This window comes from Anas platyrhynchos, chromosome 3 (assembly GCF_047663525.1).
Source record: "Anas platyrhynchos isolate ZD024472 breed Pekin duck chromosome 3, IASCAAS_PekinDuck_T2T, whole genome shotgun sequence".
NCBI lineage: Eukaryota > Metazoa > Chordata > Aves > Anseriformes > Anatidae > Anas > Anas platyrhynchos.
This window is the reverse complement of record NC_092589.1, coordinates 19,553,300-19,575,748: the sequence shown is the minus strand read 5'-3', so window position 1 is coordinate 19,575,748 and position 22,449 is coordinate 19,553,300. Positions and strand designations below refer to the sequence as shown.

General features: G+C 49.1%; 1 protein-coding gene across 2 annotated transcripts in view; it reads left to right on the top strand.

Annotated features, from left to right (window-relative positions):
• GALNT14 (polypeptide N-acetylgalactosaminyltransferase 14) overlaps positions 1–22,449 on the top strand; it is a 67,361-nt gene that overhangs the window by 7,029 nt on the left and 37,883 nt on the right. The window contains exons 2-3 of one of the 2 annotated variants that reach the window (XM_027453653.3): positions 436–629; positions 16,163–16,332. In XM_027453653.3, coding sequence (XP_027309454.3) covers positions 588–629; positions 16,163–16,332 — 212 coding nt within the window. In that variant the 5' untranslated portion in view covers positions 436–587. The remainder of the gene's footprint in view (positions 1–435; positions 630–16,162; positions 16,333–22,449) is intronic. The other variant, XM_027453652.3, reaches the window with a different exon arrangement.

Below are 22,449 nucleotides of genomic sequence, written 5' to 3'. Positions count from 1 at the left end.
AGCAACCTACTGCATCTGTGCGAAACACCATTATAACCAATCCCCTTCCATGAGGGTGGCGCAGCATTTGGTGCAGTAAAACCAGTTACAGAGATGTGTCTGTGGAGAAAGCAAAAGTCAGAGCTCTTTAAGAAAGACATTGGTGTGAAGTGGTAATCGTGTGTAGCCTAACAACAAAGGGTGCATTGGACTGACTGTTAATTGCAGCAGCTCTGGTAATGGCTGTTGGTTTCTTGCTGGCTTCCTCCCGTTTATAGAAGGAAAGGGGTGAGGACCTAATGAATCAGGGGGCTTTGCTCCCAGTCCCCTTTCTTGTGCAATGAAAAAGCCATTTTCTCCTATTTCTCTCGCAGTGAAGTGCTCAGCTTTTGCCAGCAACACAGCACAGTTGCAATTACATTGATTTCTCACCCTCCTTCCCCTCCTTGTTTCCAGTCTCTCAGCAGGAGTTGGTTTTGTAGGAAAAGCGAGCCAAGGAAGAAACCTGAGGCCCCATCCTCCACTGCTCTTAATCAGCACTGCTTCCCTCCCACTACGCATTCCCGTACGAGCCATGCAGTTGAGATGCATCAGGTCTTTCCCAGGTGATGCTTGGAAAACCTCTTCCACAGCTGGGGATAGCTGGAGAGGTAGGTTTATCCCCCTACTTGCTGCTCCGCTGGGAGAGTAGTATTAACAGTTTGTCTTTCATCCTGCTATTGCAAAGCTCCTTATAAGCCTTAATTAAACCTTACTGCATGTCTTATGGAGAGAGTGGGCTTGGTGCTAGGGCAGAGGGCTGATGCCCTGTGGGGCGCAGACAAAAATTAGTCATAGAGTCAAAGAATAAGTCATATTCCTAGTCATAGAATATCCTCAGTTGGAGGCAACCATGAGGGTCATTGAATCCAACCCCTGGGTCTATCACTTCCCTGGGGAGCCTGTTCCAAGTGGCCGACCACACTCTTGTGAAGAACCTTTTCCTGATATCCTGATATTGAATCTCCTCTGGCCCGGCTTCATGCCATTGCCTCAGGCCTGGTCACCAGAGAGAAGACATCAGCACGTCCCCCTCTGCTCCCCTTTGTGCGAAAGCTTTAGATTGTGATGAGGTCTCCCCTCAGTCTCCTCTTCTCTAAGCTGAACAAACCAAGTGATTCAGCTGCTCCTCAAGTGTCTTCCTCTCTAGACCCGTCACCATTTTTGTAGCCCACCTCTGGACACTCTCTGGTAGTTCATATCCTTATATTGTGGTGCCCCAACCTGCACCCAGTGCCTGAGGTGAGGCCACAGCAGCACAGCGGGACAGTCCCTGCCCTCGACCAGCTGGCAGTGCTGTGCCTGAGGCACTCCAGGACTTCCTGCAAAGCGGCTCAGGCTCCAGCTGTATGATATTATTTGGGGCAGCAAATGAGCTAATGATTGCATCTCATCTCGGGAAGTACAGCAGCAAGAGCAGGAAATGTAGTGCCAGGAGACGATTCAGAAGAAACGCAGGTTCATTTTCTGATCAGGCTAACAGACAAGGGAAAGATTGACTTGTATTCCTCCTCCTCCCCCAATATCAAGTGCGATGGAGGGTTTAGTTTTTCTCTCTTCTCCATGCCAACAATAAACCTGATCTGAAAGGGATAGGAGGAGAGAGGGGGCTCAGGCACTGCCAAACGGGCTCTGAAATAAACCACCTTTTATTCTCTAAATATTGTTCGCAAAGCCAAGAAAATAGAGGCAGATTATTTTTTTTTTTTGAAGCCACTGAAGGAATATGTCCAAAGGATGTAATTTGACCCAATCAAGGAAAATAAGGCTGCTTTGTCCTGGCTGTCTGAATAGCTTTGTCTGCATTTAGACACACGCCATTTCCTCCTCAAGGACCGCTGCCATCGTCAGACAATTACAAACACACCTCATAACACATCAGTGCATGGCTTGCAAATACGAGGCAAGTAAAAGCACTCAGCAGTGCAGGCACTGACCGCAGCCCCCTTGTGCTGAGGAGAGGTTGTACAGATCTTTTCTTCTCTGCATTTAGCTTTTAGTTAATTGTGGGTATGTTGGAGGGACAAAATACTGGAGTTACAGGTGGAAGCAGGCTCGTGGCTCGTGCCAGTTCTTCTTTTTATTGAAGCATTGGGGTTTTGTGGCTGGTGGGTTCTTTTGGTTGTTTTTTAAGCATTTCAGGACAATCAGCCCTATCCTGTGGGTTGATTTGGGGTGCTTTGGGATGAAAGCTGCTGCATGCTTTTGGAGTCTATGAAATATGAGACAACATGGCTCGGTTTCTCCTATGGATAAAATGAAGATGGATTTTGCTTTTGTACTCTCCTGCATGGTGGTGGGAGCAGAGCTGGATGAGAAAGGATTGGGGAGGAGCCATTGCGTTTGCAATGCCCGCCACGTTTTTCTGGAGCAATAATACAGTGTCATTTGGATGGAGAGAGACTCGAACGCATTAACCAGCCATCTGGTCCTGCGCTGCCAGTTGGAACAGATGACTATCTGGGTAGCATTCAGGTCCAAAGCACGCCCGGTGTGTAGGCTCCACGCAGCACGCTCCTCCCAGCAGCTCGAGGTCCTTTGTGGAGCACCGACCTATCGTGCAGGACACTGACTGCGTGACACTGCTCTGTCACCACGTGAATCCTCCATCATGTCCCTGAACATCCCTGCAGCACGCTGGTTGACCCCTCCTCGGTTTTGAAGCAACTATTTTTATTTTATTCCTTACCTCACCCTGCTGACCCTAGGTCCCATTACTGGGGCACAACATACTCACTTCCATGCAGACTTCTTGTCGTGCTCAGTGCTCTGGCAGCTGAGAGCTTCGTGAGCTTCAAGGGCATGCATCTCCTTTGCAGAGGTGCTATGTAGGGAAATAGGTCAACTCTAGAAACTTTGGGAAGATCAAGCCTACAGCCAGCCTGAAATCTGCTGAGACCTCACTGTTTTGTTCATAGGAAGTGTTGTGGTTTTGTGTGAATCAGCTTTACCAAAGGCTTCTTGATTTGCCAAGCTTGGTGATGTTCCTGGAGCAAAAGTCAGACATCCAAGCCCACCCGCCCAGTGTGTGGTCCCTGCCCCAGGCCTTGGAGAAGGAAGGATATTTTGATGAGGAGGTGACCAGGATTTCCTAACAGGAGCAAACCAACTTACTCCTTCCTTGGCTTTGTACACCTGCTGACCAGCTCGGTGTGCGTGCAGTGTGATTGGTTACCTGGAGCAGAGAAACCTGACCGAAGCACTATGTAAACGTGAACTGGGAACCGTGGCTTTTGGTATATGCAAGCACCCAGATCTCCTGGTACTAACATCAGGTTAGTGCCTTGGGCAAGCCAGCATCTGTCTTCCTGAATGCAGGATTAGGTCTCAGGATCTTTTTCCTGTCTTGGAGGAACTGGCAGCCTTTGCTGTATCAGAAATGTAAAGCAGAGTAACTCCCACTTTTTTTCCCCCCCAATTTCCAGAAACTCTATTTCAGGGCTGTAGGCTGCACTTTCCAACTGTGGGAAGCTTTTTAGAATGATATTCATCTACCGAGAAAATAAAAGCTTGAAATAAGTTAGTTAGGGGTCTTGTTCCTGTGAGAACAGGCTAACACTTGACCTGAAGAACATGCTATCTATTTCTGAGGAGCAATTGGGTTCATATGTTGCTCAGAAATCCACCCCAAGTTCTTTTTCTGTGTTACACATAGGTATAGTGATGCAGAAATGAATTTGTTGAAGGCCTTAATGTTTCCTTGGTGTTACATGGCCCCAAGTCCATTTGAATGCTGCTGTAAGGAGCCATATGAGGCTTTATCACCTGGTGGCCTTAGTCGTGCTACCTGACTGTGCTCTTGCATGGGAACCACAGCTACAGGGGCTGTTGAGTGCCCTTAATGTTTATTTAGAGACCCTTTGCTCCTGCAGGCTCTGCTGTTTGCTGCTGTTGGCAGTAGCGTTACACCGACAGCCGAACTGCCAAAGTCCCTCCAGCCAGGAGGTTCAAAGGTAGCATTAAATCTCTCCTGTTTGCCCATCTCCCTTTTTTTTTTTTTTTTTCTGTATATCTTTTAGTAAACAAAATATGCAGGGGAAGGGGTCAGAGCATGAAACGAGATGGGAAATGAGCTCCTTGTGGACCACTTAAAAGCATGTTTGCTGCAAAGGAAAGCAGGGGTCAGAGTAACCAACTTTCAAGTGTGCCGTTTCTGTGCAGCGGTTCCTGATGTCTACAGGTAGCAGGAAGGCTTGGAGGGGCTCTGAGGATGTGTCAGAGAGAGCAAAGGTGAAAAAAAGGAGCTGTGTATGACTCTTTCGGTGCTTGGGGTCATGGATTGCATCTACTGGAGCTGAGCTGGTGGCACCTTTGCTGGTGGACAGTTGTCTGTCTGGAGCCAAGCAGAGCCTGGCAGCTCCCCCGGGCTGCCGTGTAGATGTTGGGTGGCAGTGCTTTAAGCCTCTGTCGTCTGGAGACGAAGTGGCAGCGGTGATGCTCTTTTTATAGAGAGAGAATTAGTAGGGGATGCTTTGTAAAATCAGCTGCTTGGCTAAATTTTTGAGAAATCTTAGCCAAATCATGTAAATTGAGCTAAAATCATCGCGCAACTGTCATTCTTGACAGGAAAAAGAAAGCAGGAGTCAGAGGGGAAAGCAAAGAGTTTGCAGTACTGGGAAAGCTGTAAGGCTGTTGCTTGGCTCATGAGCGTGTCCCCACCTTGGGTGTGCTGCTGAGCTTTGGGCATCTGAACCAGCGTAGGTCCGATGTTGACAGCAGGTCAGGTGCGTGATGGAGAGTTATCTTGAGGGAAGGAGGTGGGTTCAGAGTGGGATTTCATTGCTGGGACTTGCACCGAATGCCAGGTGTCTGGCATTCGGTGCTCAGCTGCTGCCAGTAAAAGGATTTGACGTTGGTACAGCTGCTCTGAACCTCAGTTTTCAGAAGAGGAGGACAACAGGTGGCAGAAAGCATCCTGTGACTCGAAAAGGTCTCTCGACAGCAAAAGTTGGGGAAAATCCTGACTTGTAAGGAAGCTACGTGCAGCTAAGCAGCACGGTGGGTGTCTTCTGAAGCAACTGGTGCTGGTACCAAGCCAGACGTCTGCTCCGTGGGCTGCCTGTAGGGTTTGCTGGCTGAGGCCGGGTGCGGAGGAGCAGCGGTGTCACTGGGAGCTGTGCCCGTGGCAGCGCAGTCTTGTTTCGCGAGACAAGGGGGAAGAAGGGATGGAGAAAAGCACCTGAAGCTGAAGGAGGATGTGAAAAAGGGTAGGATGAAATTCTGTCCCGTGAATCTGGCCTCCAGCCAAAACACCCCAGCGAGTGCCTGTGAGCTCCTGCTGGGTGCCCTGGGGTCTGTCACCACCGGGAGCACTCAGGAGCTGTTCTTGCTGCAGCAGAGCTCAACCTGCCTGGAGACCTCCAGGTGCCAGGGACAGGACAGATCGCTGCAGGTGGACAAAGGGCTTGGGTGTCCATTTTTCCTCTCTATCCCAATTTATGTTCTGGATAATTGTCAGCTTTATGGAAAATGATTCCTGGGGGCAATGCCACTGCCTGGAGAAGAGGGGGGGACCTCAAAGTTGGGCACCCAGATACTTCTCCCCTTGACGCAGGCAGCTTCTGGATATTTTCCCCTGTCCATCCTGACGTGGTGCAGAACAGTGCATCTCCTCCCACCCACAGGGCTGCTCCAAGCCTGTCCCCAGCCTGACTCCAGCTCCTTCGGTGACGGGGTGCAGTGGCCCTTTTACACTTTACCTTGGTGTGGAGTTTGAGCAGCTGACAGCCAGGTGGTTTCATCAACAGCCCCATTTCAGTGAGCAGCAGGTAGGTCACCTACAGTGTCTTCACTGCTCTCTCCCAGGTTATTAGGAATGGAAGTAAACTGTCAATGCAACTTCCATTTTTTTCTGCTCCCTATTTAAGCTTTCTTTTGTGTTTCACTCCATTTTGGCAGTGAACCTGCCTTGATTTTCATTGACAGGCAGTTTTACTTCTCAATTCCTACCCCTGCAACATGATGTTGTTACATTTGTTATTGCAGAACGCGAGGACTTTGCGGTTAAAAACAAACCAAAGCTATTCTTACTGAAGCAAATCCACAGTTAAAGGTTTCTGGTAATGCTAGGCTTTCTAAGGGCCAGTATGTGTGCAAATTTAGTGTTTGAGGGTGAACACAGCTACCCTGGGAGGTGAGGGAATGCTTTAGGGGGGCGCCTGCAGCAGCCAACATACCCTGGGGAGCCGAGGGGCATCCCTGTGCTTCTGGGGATTTATCAGTGGACCTGTTTGTCTCTGCTTGGAAAAAGCAAATCCATGGTGTTTTACCAGATATGTTAGAATAGGCCAAATAATATTAAAGCTTGCAATCTTTGGAAACATGCTTTCCCCCATCAGGAATTTCCCACTTAAGGTGGTTGTACTCTGTTTGAAGGGATGCTAAACACAGCAGACTTGTTGCCATGCTGCTAGAAATTCCCATCTTTTTTTTTTTTTTAATAATCTTTTAATCCATCTGTGTTTTTATATGCATATGTATGTATTTCATTTCCCCTGGGGAAAAACAAGTGTTTCAAGGAAAGCAGAGCCTGTAACAGATGAAGAAGAGAATGGTCTTGGAATAAACCTGGCTTTTCCCATTGAAGCTTCAGCTGAAAATGTGAGCTGAGCCCAGCTAACAGTTACAAGGCTCCTGTTGGACAAAAGAGCAGCTCTTTTTCCCCAGCTCATTAGACTGTCATTAGCTGCTTGCCTGCTCTGCCTGGGGACCACTAAAAGCCTCTGTTAGCCAGATAAGCTCTGATTTCTCCAAAGTGCTGCAGATGCTTAGAGCTTACCCTTTCTGCCGTGTGTGATTTAGGAGGCTGGAGGAGCCTGGGAGCTGGCAGCGAGCCCTGAGCTGTGCCTGGGGTGGGTGAATGCAGGTTTCAATGGCAGGGCTTGGCTCGTGGCAGTAACGCCACGGCCGTGACACCCACAGGCTAAATGTCAGCCTGTACGAGGTCGTTAAGTATATCTGGAGAAGGGATTTCTCCTCTCCTGCAAAGGTGTGCCCTGACTGAGGCTGCGATGTGCTTTATGCTGGAGATGCTCAGGATGTCAGCATCAGTCCTCCCCACCTCATTCCTATGTAATTGTAAATTATCGTAAAAAATAAAAAATAAATAAAAACAAAAAGCTGCAATTCAGGGAGAGATAAGGGAGTAGTCCAAACAAAAAACCACAGCAAACATTCAGGGCAATTTATGGGGTATCACAAACAGTCTGCCAGGCTAGCAAGCCGCATGCACAGAAAGAAGTTGGGCTGTGGGACACTTTTTCCCTCTCCTTTTTCTCCAATCAGTCCTTCATTAAATGACTAGGACAGGTATAAAGGCTCAAAGCTTTGCTCAGCTCATGGTGGTATGGGTGGTATGCTCCCTGTCCCAGCCCTGCTCCTCTCTGGGGGAGGCATGGCCAGGGAGCAAGGCAAAAGGTTGCTTTGCCACCCGCTTCCCCTGCCTGGGGGGGTTAAAGCAGCTTGGTGGCTCCCGTGGAAGGCTGCAGCAAGAACTGTGCTCAAAGCGGGGCTAAAATCCCTTTTCTTTCACCCTTTGATTGCTTTATATTCTAAATTTAACACATTCGCTCTTCATGAGTCAACCGACTTTTTCTGTAGTATTTTTTGCTCAGATATTTATTTGCACTGGCAGAGGGAACGCTTTTAAAAGAGCCTTGCAGAGCTCTTCAGAGACGTTGTTAGTGCCTTCTTCAGGCTTCTCCTGGCACTGCTGAAGTGGTTGCTCACCTCTGATGTAGCCTGGGCTTTCACTGCTGCTTCTGAGAGAGCCAGCCTTTCCAAACATGATATCAAAGCACGGAGAATTTAATTCCCTGTGTTCGCCCTCACCACATGTGTCCCTGGCAATGAGGAGCCGGTGGTGTTAACTTGGTGCTGGCGGCAGAGCCCTGTGTGTGGTGGAGCCCCGTCCCATCCCGTCCTGTGCTGGGGAACTGTGGCTCCCTCTGCATCGATGGTGCTGGGCAGAAGGTGAGAGATGATCCCAAGCATCACTTGCTTATCTCTCTCATTGCTGGACCTGTGAGGGTTCTGCACGGATTAATCCAGCGTGACTCGAAGGGAACATTATTGCCGTTGTTTTAAAGCAGACGTGAAGGTTGTTGGCAGACCAGAAGGATGTCTCTGCAATACAGCTGTTCGCCAGCTCCCAGCCAAGCTAGCACAAGGCACCGTGGCAGTTTTCATCTCTGTTGAGATGTTTTTCCTTCCACTGCAAAAAAGATGGATGCGTTCACATGTGTTCAGCTGTACCTGGCAGTTCTGGATTAAAACTTTCCCTCCGTAGGAGGAAAAGTCTTGGCTTGTGCAGCCAGCTATTTCTGGTGCGTATCCCCAGACGTCTGTGGGCAGGAAAATATGCTGCAAATCCCACAGCCATCTGCGCAGCCTCTCACCATGCCAGATCAGGTGCTGCCCTTCCCAGGGCTGTGCTCAAGATGATGGCCTTGCCTCGAGCCCAGGCAGCCCTGGTGAGGATGGAGACTTTGTCCTGTGTCAGCCCAAGGTCCTTGCACGTGCCCAAGCAGTAGATGCCCATCGAGATTTCCAGGCTACGTTTTCACAATGAATAATTGCAAAAATCCTGCTTTCCTTGATATAGAGAAATGCGCCTGTGTGAGAGAGAATCCAGGCCAAACTCAGGGTATTTTCTCAATAACAGCAACAAAGCTCAGTGCCCGTTTGCTGGTTTCTCTCCAGATCCCTGTGCTTTTGTGAAGTGTTTTGAGTTTGCTTCACCATGTGACTCAACAGTTATTTTTTTTTATAATTATTGTTGTTATTTTGAGTGTTTTCTCTTTTGTGCTTCTAGATATGTGCAGAAGTATTGCTCACGCTCAGATGTTGCCAATAATGTGCATGGGGAAGGGGGAAGGAAAGGCTGATGCCACATCTCTGGGCTGTGACACAGCAACGTGTTTTGCACCAGAGTTGTCCTAGGTGGTGATATGGTCATCCTCCAAACCAAAGAGATGTCCCTGTGCTTGGGGGCTGGATGACCTTGTCTTCCCAGGCAGGTGTCTGAGAGGAGCTGCAGGAGGACAAGATGCCTGGGGGCTAATGTTTGTGCCAGGGACTGGGTGAAGGATTGTGATTTTCCCAGCGCTGTCTCCTCCCCCCTGCAGGGATGATCTCCCAGTTGTAGGGGAGTCTGTAAGGTGGCCAAGCCTCTTCGGGCCATCCCCTGCCACTCCTGGGCTCAGCATGGCCCCTCGGCATGCCTGTGACACCTTCAGCAGGAGCTGTGTTTGTGAGGAGGCACTGGGGGTGCTCCTCAGGGGAGGCTGGGGGACGTTTTTAGGGTGCTGAAGTCCTGGCTTGGACCTGCAGGGCGAGAGTGGAAGGAGGCTTGGGATTGGCAAAATGCTTCATATATTTTTTCATGAAATGTCTTGCTCTCTGGTTATTTAACCTTTTATTGCCTCTTTTTTTTTCCTTTTTTTTTTTTTTTTCCCCTCTGTGCCCTGTTCTAGGTAGGATGGCTTGTGTGTGACACAAAGCAGGGCTTGACAGGCTTCCACCTTTCTTCCCCTAGAAACCTCTCTACATCAGATGCAATTTTTGGCAGATAAATCCAGCTGGCCTGAAGCTGCACTTTGAAGCAAATCTGATTTTGAGGTAAAACATTGCTCAGACCTCAGTACAAGCTTAGACCCTTGCTGCCAGCCCCCAGGTTCTCCCTGCTGCGCGGAGACGGTGTGCTCAGGGTCCTTGGTCCCACGCAGCTTCGGCCCTCTCAGCAGTCCCTCAGCAGTCCCTTATAGCCAGACCTGCTTATTTTCTCATGATACCTTGCTCTAATGCATTCCACACTAGTCAGGGTATTTTTTCCCCTATTACTGAGCTGAGATGCAGGCAGGCTGGCTTGACGCACACTCTAAATTATGCCGCTGTATCTCTGCTGCTGTCACTCACGTTGCTGCCATCCCCAGGATCTCGCAAACTCTGGCAGCGTGTACCCAGGAATCAAAGGCTTAGATCAGCTCTTGCTGTCATGGGTGTTTTATATCTAATTCTTCCTCGAAGACAGTTCAGGGAGGATGGGCTGCTGGTGGTGGCACATGTGTCCTGCTTCAAGGTGGCAGTGACCTGAGTTTCACCCACCTCTGCCCGCAAATTGAGGACTAGTGTGGGTGACAGAAACACCTTCCTTTGTATAAAACTGTTTGTAAGGTAAGGAGATGGCTCAACCCCAATTAGTTCCGAGAAATGTTTTCCCTCTGCTCTTCCCACTTGGCAGAGAGTGAGAGGTGGGAAGGGGAGAGAGGCTGGGAGCTGCTCGGCGTGGGCGATGCTCTGTGGGGAGTCTTGCACCAAGTAGCAGCCTTGGGAGCTACTGATAGGGACGGGGAAAATGGGTCATGGCTGGGAATAACCTGAGCCTCATCCAGAGCTGGAAACAAGGTGCAGCTTTGGGGACTGGGAGAGCTTTGACTGACTGGGGAGCTTTGACTGACAGCATTTCTTGCTGAGCAGTAGCTCCTTGGTGCTGGCTGTGCCTCAGCACCCACCTGGTGAAGCTCTGCTCCTCCAAACCACTGATGGGGATGGGGGTCTCTCCTTTGCCTTCCTGAGGACAACTAGAGCAATGCACGTACGTGTCCTGTGTGTTCATGATTCTTTTGTTTTGCTTGAATATTTATTTTCTTATCTCTTTCTTTCTTCGCCCTGCTAGAATACAACCAGGTAAAGCAGACTGAGCTTTCCCTCCCTCAGAGGCATTTTCCTTTCTCCGGCCATCATGTTTCCCATGCAGCTGCCACAAATTGCCCCTCTTTGCTGCACGATTTGGAAGGGGAAAGATAATGGCATTAGTTTCTAAAGCTGTTTGAAGGTCCCCACAGAAAAAATTACCACTGCCTTTGCTGCTGTGAGAAGGCCACAGCAGGTCAGGGATGCTGCGTGCGCCATCAGCAAGATCTCTTCCCTCTGTTCCCTCTCGAGAGGGCTCTTTTCAGAGCAGGACAAGGGCTGCTTTCTGCTTTACCCTCCCTCTCCCCGCTCCAACCTTTGGCTTTTACGCAGAAGGAAGAGCAAAGCTCAGCTGGAGACTGAGTGCAGCCACGGGCTCCTAAATACCGAATCAGCTGCCATTCTTGCTGAAGCATGGGAAAGCTGCGGTGACCTTCATGGCTGGGAAGCAGCTCCCGTATGTCCTGAAAAGGCTCACAAGAAAAAATAAATGCTGTCTGTCGCTGCAGTAGCTTCCTTTCACCACTCTATTTACTGCTCGTGGGTCTGTGCTGTTCCCAAATGCCTTTGACTCCTGATGATGCCTGGGCCAAACCTGGCTGGCGCAGGGGAAATGGGTGCCACCCTTCTTTCTTTCCCAATTAACGCACTGTCTAATCGCTGCCTACCTTTGGAGGATCACCTAGCCTGCCTGCTGCCCCCCCCACTGTGCTCCTCAGGTCAAGGGCAGATTTCTTTGCTGAAACCAAACTTGTTTGGGATGAGAGGTTGCTTGGGTGAGAGGTGCAGATGTCCTCAGCAGCTGGCCACAGCTGATGATGCAGGGGCATTGGGGGGTGTTTCAGCAGCCCCCACCATGGCAGAACAGGGCAGAGACACTGAAACACCCTTGGGCAGCATGCAGTTGTGAGGTGCAGTGCTGTTTAAGGCAGCTCACTGAGCTGCAGCTCTTTGCAACACGACGGCGATGAGTCCTCGGCACACCGTGGCAGAGAGAGGGGTGAGAGCCAGACCAGCACTGCAGGTGATTTAACAGGCAGGGTGTGAACATCCCCTCCCAACAGCAGTGCTGCTCCCCCAGCATCCCACAGCAATTTCTCTCTTCTCTCAGCTGAGGGAAGACTTGTCCCAAACTCATTTCTCCTAATTACTGCTTGCAATCCCATTAGTGAGGGTTCACTCTTGCCAGCAGGCTGGGGATGAAAATCACTGCCCTAGCTCATCCTTTCCAGGTGGCTTGTGGCAGAGCTCAGAAGTGTGCTGTTCTGGGGGATTTGGGCGTTATTAAAATTTAAGAAAAATACAATTTTAGCTTGGTGACGGGAGCAGCGCCAGCCATAGAGGCTTGTAAAGTACAAACCCCGCCGGGATAGGGCTGGGTTGAAGTGGGGAGGCAGACATCAGACTCCGGGAAAGGCTTTTTGAGAAAACCTCTGCCCAAGCACAAGTAGTTTAGAGTTGGCAATAGAGCTGAGCAGCCCCGCGGGGTCCTGGGGGAACTGCAAGCGGGGAGAGATGATGGAAAATCCTTTCCATCCTCCTGCGTGCCTCCTGGCGCAGACAGAGCTGGGTATTCTCTTCTCTTGTCAGCAGCTTGGTTTGTGCTGACCTCCTAAATATTCAGCTCATTATACAGCGTAATATATAAATAAAACAGAAGCAGGCAGCGATATTCTCCAGGAGCGTATAATCGGCTTCCTTTTCTTTTTAATTACCCAGGGTTTGTCTTTGTGTGTCGGGCTGTCCTGTAAGCTAATTTGTCCAGCAAGGCGCTCCTGTGTGGCTGCACGTGCGTGTCTGATTTGGGGAGGTGCTGGACGAAGAGCAGCTTTTGGAGTGTGAATCCCAGGGAGTCTGCAGCTGAGCCTCGTTCCTAGAGGTCAGTGGGGTGGACCCTGGGGTCTAGGGCCCTCGGGCAGGGGGCTGAAAGCACTGTTCTGGCAGCTCTGCTGCAGGTTGCTGTAGGTTGGCGGAAGAGGTGAGCTGCTGGTGTGGTTTTGGCAGAGGCCGAGTGAGTACAAGATCCCGTCTGTGAGCCTGCTTTGCTCCCTGCCTCCTGCGTAGCGGGGGATGCAGTGGGCAAGGTGTCAGGGGAGCTGCCAGGCTGCTGCTCTGTGAAGAGAGTGTCCCAGCTGCCTCAGCTCAGGGTCGGCTCGTTGTGCTGTAGATCCGGCCAGCACCCTGTGCTAAGTCCAGCTGAGCACGGGGCATTCAGGCAAACCCTTGGAGATCCAGCTCCAGAGCCTGCATGGGGACATTTCCATCTGGGAGGTGCTTACACAGGGGTCAGACTTGTGTTTGAGCAAGTCCCAGTGGCTGCCTGGGGAGATGGGGAGGAGGCTGGGGCATTGTGATGTGCTGCTTTCCCCTGCTGGGACCATTGCTCCTCTTACTGCCTGCTCTGGCACCGGGATACGAGGAGGGCTGAGCCCTCTTCTGTGGGAATCATTATAATTCTGTCAGACAGCATTAGTGCCTCGGATGGTAACAGCTCTGTAACAGTCTCCTGCTCACAGGGGCCTGGCACTTTGGCACAGTGTTTAAATCTCATTTGTGTAATGCTTGGTTGCAGCTCCTGCTGAAGGATTACCCTCCGCCCCTGGTGTCCCTGAGCCACAGCACACAAACAGCTCGATTGCTGTGGCCAGCAGTGACGTGCCTCAGGACATCGGGGTCCCTGGAGGCCATTTGTGCCAAATACACACTAATTTTTTCTTGTTTCCTGGAGCTTGTGCTAGGCTGATGGATTGCCTGGGAGTGAATCAGGAACCACTTTCAGCTCCTGCCACCCATTACCTTAGGCTGGGGGTGGCCAGCCCATGGAAACCTGCAGCCTGTGTCTGAGGGCAGAGCCTCCCTGGGGGAAGCAATAGGCCTGCAGCAGGGATGCTCATTCTTCCTTCCCGCTCGAGTAATCCCTGCTGTCCTGTAATCACACAATCATTATGCCATTAATATGTTGTATTCATGGAAATCCACATAAACAAGGCGCTAACAGTTGCCAGAAAATTTTATTCCTTCCCATTAATGACCTGCTATCCCCGCACAGCAACACTCCCTGATTTTTTCCCCTCTTTTTTTTTGTTTTCTTTGTTTGTTTCTGAGCTGTGATTTAAGTAGCAGAAGAGGAAGCACGCCTTTGCATCGCCTTTCGGTCTTTGCTGTGGTGTTGCAGTGAATACCTCGCTCTGGGCTTGCTTTTTGAGCTGTTACTTGGTTTTGGGGTGTTTTCAACAGGCTGGGAAAGGAGGGGGCTCTCTCCAAGCTGCGCTTTCCATGGGGAGCATCTCTGCCGCGTAGTGGGATGCAGTAGGAGATCTCTGCAATGGGTAAGAAAATGCAAAAGGCAGGGTTATTAGCAGAGGCATTGCAAAATGCGGCACAGAGGAGAGGGTGAGCTGCTCAGCACTTGTGTCCCAAGCTACCTGTTTGGCTTTGATATCTTTTTCCACTATTTCCCGTGGACTCGTTCAGTCTCAAACTCTTTAAGCTTTGACTGTGTTTCCTATAATTAATACTAGCTATTAAACTGCAGTGCTGAAAGAGAAATTACCTAATTTGAAGGAAAAAAAATGAAAATTTATTACCAGTACATGAGAGAAAATGAATATGAAGCTTAGGGAGAGGAGCCATGTGGAAGACAGAAAGGCAAGTGGAGTATCGACTCGATCCTTCTCCAGTGCAAGGTAATTGGGCTTCTAAAGTGAGTTTGATCATAATAAATTAAATCTAGATTTTTGCACATCATTTAAAGAACTCCCAGGATAGGACTCTGCTGTGAGGAAGAGATGATAATCCATGGCAGAAATATTGCAATGAAGACCTCATCCAGTGACCCAGAAGTGATGTGCTACCCCTGGCTGGGTGAAGGGATTTTCTCCTTCCATTTCAACCTGCTTTCCCCCTCCCTGAGTGGGTGCTGAGGACCAGGTGAGTCTTCTGCCTGTGGGTCCTCCACTACAAAGGATGCTGCCTCGATTTTGGTCATGGTGTACGTGGGTATTTTCTGGCTGAGAAGGTGGGCTATCTATATAAAAATATGTATCTCCAACAGCCTTAAGTGCTACGTGACCACTTTTAATTCCACTTCTTGTATCAAGTTTGATTTAAAAACCAACCAGCCAAAAAACAACTTCTGGTTTTCTTCCCAGTGTTAACATTTAGGGGCTGAAACTCTGTGGCAGTTGTTTTAACAGAGCCATTCCCCCTTCCCTGGGGGTCATCATCTTTATCATCATCTTTATAACCTTGAGGGCTTTGGTGGTCCTGAAATGCAATAGGCTTACTCTTTGCTTATCTTGTACTGTGGCAGCAAGTCATGTTTTGCAGGATGCCTTAGAAAGAACATAAATAATATTTATCACCCAGTCTCCATCAGTCCTCCTGAAAGCCTGCAGACAAGTTCCGTGCGTTCCTGAGCTTGTAAAACTGCTGGACTGCGGTGACCCGATTATTTTAATAACTCTCTTCAAGTCTTTGATAGTTTTCTCCCTGTCCAACTGGTGGTTCAAGGGTTTCTTGGTGTCTTCCTTGCACTGCGGTAAATTCTGGAGTAACTCCTGATAGAGCTGCTGGGTAATGCAGTAGGAGAAAAACAATGTTGTACCTGGAAACCCTTGCAGCCCTGGCTGTCAGCTTTTTGGGGACAGTGTCCCTGTGAAGCAGGGTGCTGTTGGGTACCCCATGCTCCTGGAGATCCTGAGCTTGGTCCTGCAGTGGAGGCTGGTGGATGCTCCTTCCTCCCCATCCTATTAACACAGCGAGCATGCTGTCAGATGCAAGTAAAATCAATTACAGGATAAAAATCACCTGTTTCAAAAGCTTCATTTTGTGCTATTAGCTGGCAAAATCATCTTTGAGATGGTGTTAACTGAAAAAAAAAAAAAAGAAAGAAAGAAAAAAAAAAGATCAATTATTGGATAAGACCACAAATTCCTTAGGGGCTGAGACATCTGTAAATGTTTGAATTTTGCCATGTTACGTGTTGGGATCAAAGAGCCTGTGCTGCTGTGATGATGTGATCTCATTAGCTCTGCGTTGCGCTCACCAGCTGCGTGATACTGAGGGGTGCTCAGCCCCTGATAGCTGCTGGAGTGGGTGAGCTGTGATGGAGGGCAGCTTGGCACCCTGAGAGGGGGCTGCATGGCAAAGTCCTATTTTTCTGTATTTCCTGAGACCGTGCTGCTTGATAGTAGGACCCACCAGAGATGGGCGTTTGGTTTGGAATTAATTTTAAACTCAAATGACCAGATTCTCTTTAACACACTGCTTCGAGGCTGTAAGGGGGGGAGGGAAAAAGACAAGACCTCATTAGGCTCCTTGTTAGCATCTTCTTCCAAAGCGGGGCTGCCCAACTTCTTGAGCGGGGCTGGGTGATGCCAAGGGGCCAGGCTGTCCTGCAGGTGCCCCCTGCTCCTTCCTGTCTCTAATGGGGCTGACTTTGTGCGCACAGGGCTCAGAGGCGGACTGGGACGACCTGTGGGATGAGTTTGAAGAGCGGAGATACCTGAGCGCTCGGAAATGGAAGGGCGGCGAGGACCCGTACCGGCTCCATGCCTTTAACCAGCGGGAGAGCGAGAGGATGCCCAGTGACCGTGCCATCCGTGACACCCGCCACCACAGGTTCTGCCCTCCCTTCCTGGGGACAGCAGCTGGCCGGGCGTTTTGGGGGGACCACTGTTCTGGGGAGGGGTTATAGCAGGAGCACTGGTCAGGGCCATGGCAAGGTGAAGGAACACACTCGCTTTCAGTTTCAGATTGGTAGTGTCGTGCTTGGGTTCAGCTCACCAGCAATTGTGCAAATTCGAGGCAAATTCTTGCTGGTTACGCTGCAAGTCATGGTTTTTAAATGAAGGCAAAACGATTTTTTTGTAGTTGCTTTTTTTTTTTTTTTTTTTAAATTTGTGTGCATCAGGTAGAAGCAGGAGCTTTAAGAGAAATATTGAATAACAGAGGATTCGCGGAGAAATCAGGTGAGGTGCCAAAGGCAGTATTATTCAATCTTTATTTTCCTCATCTCCCTCAAGAAACTTCAATATGTGGGTGGATAGTGCTATACCTCTTCCCTGGTTTGGGGATGCTGGAGTGGGAAAACTAGGCTCTTTGACCACGCCCAGGTTGTACTTGGCTTTCGTTCTGCTTGTATTTTGGGGATCAAATCTTTCACTTTAGTTGACTTATTGTCAAGTGTGGCGGTCCTGAACTTATATGTTAAAGTCATTACTTCCTGTATGAATGAATTAGTCTAGGATCATAGGGAGAGAAAAAAAATGACTTTTTTTTTCTTCCAGAAAAGCAGAAATAGGTTTGTGTGACGTGTAGCAGCGGTAATGGGCGTCATCATCATGATGGACACAGTCTTCACTGGTGCTGGGAATTCTTCTCCTGTGAAGGAGGCACTGAGATGGTGCAAGGGGATAAAACAGCAAAATAAGTGCTGACCAGTTGAAGAGAGAGGAATCTATGAGAAGCAAAAGGGACTACTGCAGAGTGAATTGGAGAGGAAGAAAAGAACTTGCTAGGTTACTTCTTTTAGCAGCTCCAGCACCATCAGGGTCAAATATATGCTTTGGCACTCAAAAAGGACCCAAAAGGATGGATACTGGGAGAACTGCAGCAAGATTTGGTTGCACAGTTTTCCTCCTTGTCCTCTGGGGACATTATATAGCCTGTGCAAACCCTCCTGAGGAGCCGTGTGTCTCAGCCTCAGGACCTTGCTGCCTGGGCAGTGTGTCTCAGAGAGCCAGCACCAGGAATGTGACCTGACTCTGAATTTGCATTGTTCCAGATCCAATGCAGCACTTGGGCTGAAATGCTGAAACAACGCCAGCTCTTCAGCCCTGTAGCAATCAGTGGTGCTCTTTTTGTTGTTGCTGTTGTATAATTAATTTTTCTAGCCCCTTTTCATAGCAAGGACCAGATGCTCCTTTCTCCAGAGTGGGGCTGACAGCCCTTATGGATGCCTGTTGGAGCTGATCAGAGTGTGAGCGTACTATTCCTGGAGAGAATTAATGCTGGGGCTATTAACCATCTGCCCTACTAAACGAGAAGGGGGGCTCAGCTGCCACTTCGCTGCACCCCCACTGCTGCGGCTGCCACCTTGTTCCCGGGCAAGCAAAAAGAAAAGTTCTCGTTAAGGATGAAGCAAGGGCATAGCATGTAGGAGGGGCTGGTGCTAATAGCATTTGCTTCCAATTTCCTTAACCCACTAATTGGATTCTGATTTACTGAATACGTCTGAACAATGCTGAAGATGATGCGCTGTTAGCCAAGCAGCGGAGAAGCCATCGAGCAAAGGGGGCTGCTGGATGCCTGGGAGAGGTGGTGCTGGAGAGGCTGGGAGAGGAATGGGGGAGGGAGGAAGGGACCTGTCATGCTGGACAGAGGGGAAAGGAAGGCGCAGGGTCTGAGAAGTCCCACGTGGAAAAAAATCTTTGTTCATAGTGCAGGTACTGAAGGAGTACTGACACCTCACAGCCCTCATGTCCAGGACATGGAAGCGATGCTCCTCCAGCTTCCCTGTGTGGTGTTGCACCAGGATGGTTGCAGGAGATTTCCTTGAGTTTTGATTTTAATTTGCCAATCCAGCCAAACATCAAGCATTGCCAACAAGAGCTGAATGTACAAAACCTGGCCATGTCTGAGCAGCAAGCTCTTTGCCAGAAGGTCACGGAGAAGGCAAACCCCACCGTGGGGTGGGGTGTGGTACCAGCAGCCAGTTGCATAGCGATGTTTGCTGGATTTATTTTGTTTTCAATTTGTAGCCAGTGGAATGATTTCAGACAGAGAGGAGTCAGTGCTCAAGGGAATTGGAGCTGAAGAAAACAGAGCAGCTCTTGCCTGCCCCCAACTTGCACTCAGTTTGTGGGTGATTTCAGCTGAGGAAACACCGTGGCTTCTGGGGGCTGCATTTTATGGCCAGAGCATTGTTCCTGCTGACCTGCCTGCACTTCCCTTCCTTTTAGTGCGTAAATGATGTCAGCCAGCCTCAGGCATCCCCTACTGCCTGATTCTCTCTGTTCACCTTGCTTTTTCCTCCACGGTTCTGATACAAGTTTTATAGTGCTGTTTCAAGAGCTGGCAGAGCACGGTGGTCAGGGATGGAGCCCTGTCAAATCCTGGCATTAGGCAATAATCCTCCGAATTTTTGCACCTCCCTCCCTGAGTCCCAACTGTGTTAAGAGAGGCTGTAGCTTCCCAGTTGGGCTTGACTTTTACAGCTGCTGGAGGCTGCATTTGTGTGTATATGTGCATGTCTGGGAGAGAAAAGCAGTTGCTGAAGCCAAATTGCAGAGGAACAGTTCTGCAGTTCCTGGCAGAGGAACTGACAGGTTTGAAGATCAGGTGTTGCATCATCTGCTGACACTGAGAGCTTTCTGGCAGGCATAAACTCAATCACATGAACTTGTGCCCCCTAAAAATCTCTTCCCTTGCAGTCTCTCCTATTCCCGTTGCTGGCAACAACATGCTGTAGGACCTTCCCCTTGTTTCCTCTCTCATGCGTTGCCGGTTGGAGGGCACCCCTCAGGTGGGAGAGCACCCAGGGCTGGGGGCTCTGCTTGTTGAGACTTCAGGGAGGGATGTGGCCAGGTGATACCTGTGATGTTCCCTCAGCTTGACTGCCACAGCGGGCAGAGAGCGTCTAAAGCCAGGACACTTGTGATTTCATTAAGAAATAAGATTTATCGTGTTAGGATGAGACACTGTATGTGTGAGTCCTGTTGCTGGATGGCTTGCCAGCAGATATGCTGAGGCTGAATTAGCTGGGCAAGATGAGACCTGGGGTTGCTTTGCCTTTGGTCTTGATCTCCTTCTTATTCCTAACTACAGGCAAGAGCACAACGGGACATTGCAGGTGAGCAGTTACACAAATGAATAGCAGAAAACACATTTGGGCTGAAAGCATCTCCATTAGGATGCTGTGAGTACTTTTCTCTTTGACACCAGACCCCCAAGAGGTTAGTGCTTGACAGTGTATTTTTCCATTACCTCCTTAGGCTGAGATCTCCAGGGATAAAAGCATGAGAAAAATTCATCAAATGGAGCTGTGATCAAAGGCAAGAGCTGGTTTGCAAGGAGCCTGGTCCCATTGCTGGTTGACACTGCTCAGTGAAGCTGTGCTTCTGCCAGGTGATGTGGAGCGATGAGTCTTTGTATAAGGAATTGGCATGTGTTTCAAGCTTAAACTGGAGGAGCCCAAAGTGGCCAAGGTTTTGTTTCTGCCATCGATCAGCTGGCTGTTATGGCCCAAGCAGCTGAAAGTCATTAAGAGAGACAGATTTGGGCTCCCCATAGGCTGTCACCAAGCACTGATAAACCATTTGATAATCAGCTATAGCATCTTAAGTAAGATGGGATCATCATGGGATGCCAGGATTTATTTTTCTTTTTAGGGAACTGTCATTATTATCTCTTCTAATCATAGCTATCCTGTTTTAAAGTACTTCTGGGAATTCAGACCTTGGCTATAGTCTGATTACAAAGACAGTCAGCTTTGCTAGCTGGGATAAATTGTTCGTTGCTACTGAAAGACCCAGTATTGAGCTCCTCATCTTAAAACCTACTGCCTACAGTTTTCTGATAGAGTTTATACCTGCTGTCACTTGCAGATGGGACCTGTACATTACTGGAGAGCTGAGGCTTTTGAATTGACTGAAAGGTGGAGCCCAAAGGTAAATGTAGAGGGTGCAAACTGAGAAGATCCCATCTGTCCACATGTTTAAAGGTGAGGCAGTTTGAGCATGGGTGTGCGCTGTGTGCTCCAGACACGGCACACTACTTATTTTATATCTCTAGTTCCTGCTGGGCAGCTGTTCCGGCACAGCTGTGATGGCCAGTTTGCTCCCCATTGCTCCAGGACCAACACTGGCTTTTGTGAGCCTTTTGGACAAATCTGACCAGCCTATGATCATAAATGGACCCAGAGCTTTTGTCTCAGAGACAAAATTTCCCTGTATCCACTGTTGATGCTGCGTGAAAGAGGAGGGAAAAGATTCATTGGATCATTCTAGCACTGCAAAGAGCTAAATTTCAGATTCTCCTGTTTCTGCTGGAGTTGGCCTGGAGGTGCTCTACAAAGGGGAAGTAGTTTGTGAGCAGCATCCCAGAATGACATCCAGGGCTTAGATGCCTTTGAGACAGTTGTTATCTAGGTGAGCCTCACTGGCATCACGGTGAGATTATCCTCTTTCACACTGGTGTCAAAGAGATCAAAACTTGCTCTTGAGCTCCCAGGCTTCTTGAAAATGCTTTGGTATGGCAAAATTACTCAGCATCAAGCCTTGACTAACGTGCTGTGAAATACCTGGAGTTTAAAGACCGAACTTTTGCTGCTGTCTCGTCCAGATGTGGAGACTTGGTAAGAAGTTGATGAAGTGGCAAGTCTCTTTGGGGACCCACGGGCTGCAAGTTGGGCTGGAAACACACAGTACTGGCCAACAATTGGTGTGCCCAAGCCCCCATCCTGGGAATGGCTGTGGCCTCCCCAGCATGTGACAGCATCCGTGATGTTTCCTGCCCTGTGTCTTTTTGTCTGGTGGCCTGTGGAGGTGGAGGAGCAGGCCAGCTAGACTAGATGGTTTCTGAGATGGGCTGGTGGCTTCAGGGGACAAAACTACAAAACTCCATGAATTCGATGATCCTTTTCAAGCATCTTTTTCTACTCATTATCTTCTTTTGAAGACTTTTTTTTTTCCTTCATTTAGTGATGGAGGAGAATACGCTATGAGAATGGGCTATATAAAATGTGATATAGCAAGCTTGAGCACTGAGAAGTTGCAATTCCTCTGAGATAGCTGTCTGAATCTAGGCTGAGAATTGTTCCTGGTCAATGCTGCTGGCCAGACCATCATCCCAATGTCGTCTTGTCCCAAAGACTCTGTTCTTTCCTTCATGGGATGGGGTTTCTTCCAGGATCTCAGCTGCTGTGAGCTGCCACGTTTTTATGTCTTGAGAGACTGCCCAGAGAGAAGCAGGCTGAGGGGCTTTAAGTAGAAATGGTACTGGGAGGAGATGCTGGTACAGGGGCATTAGAGGCTGGTGTGTTTGTTCGGGAGCAGGGTTGTTTGTGAATTGATCACAGATGTCATGGGGAAATGGCAAATGGTGATGCTTATTCTGCCATTGTGTATTTGCAGTCCTATTCTTCCCCCTTGTTTTTTCATGAGTGAAAAGGATGAGAGTGACTCTTGGGAAGGAGTTCAGGAGTGAGCTAGGTTGTATGAGGATCTCATGGAAATATATAGGTAAAGATTTTGAATGCATGAGGATGTCAGTTCAGTGGATGTTACTCCACTTGTTTTTTGTTGTTTGTTTTTTTTTTTTCCTGGAAGGAAAGCTAGTTATATCTGAAAGAGCATGAAAGAACTGTGCTGTGAGAGTGAGTTATGGCACCTGTCTGTGCAGCAAGGAGAAAGCACTCTTGAGCTCTGTTCTTGGCTAAAAGGTGTCTTCAGGTCATGGGGGCTCAGCAGAGCCCATCAGACCTCGGTGTCCTGCAGACCCTCAGCTCACAGAGCATGAATCCTAGCAGAGGGGTGATTCTGAACTGATGCAGCAAACACCAGAGGTATGGCAGGAGGTTTCTTACCTCCTGCACCTTGTGTTCATCCAGGTTGTCCCTTGCACCAGCCCTGCATTGTTTCACTGGGTAGGGAGAACATATGCGTGGGACAGGCATTCTCCTGAGAAGAGTCCAGGAGGGCACTTTATCACAAATCATAGAATCATAGAATCATAGAA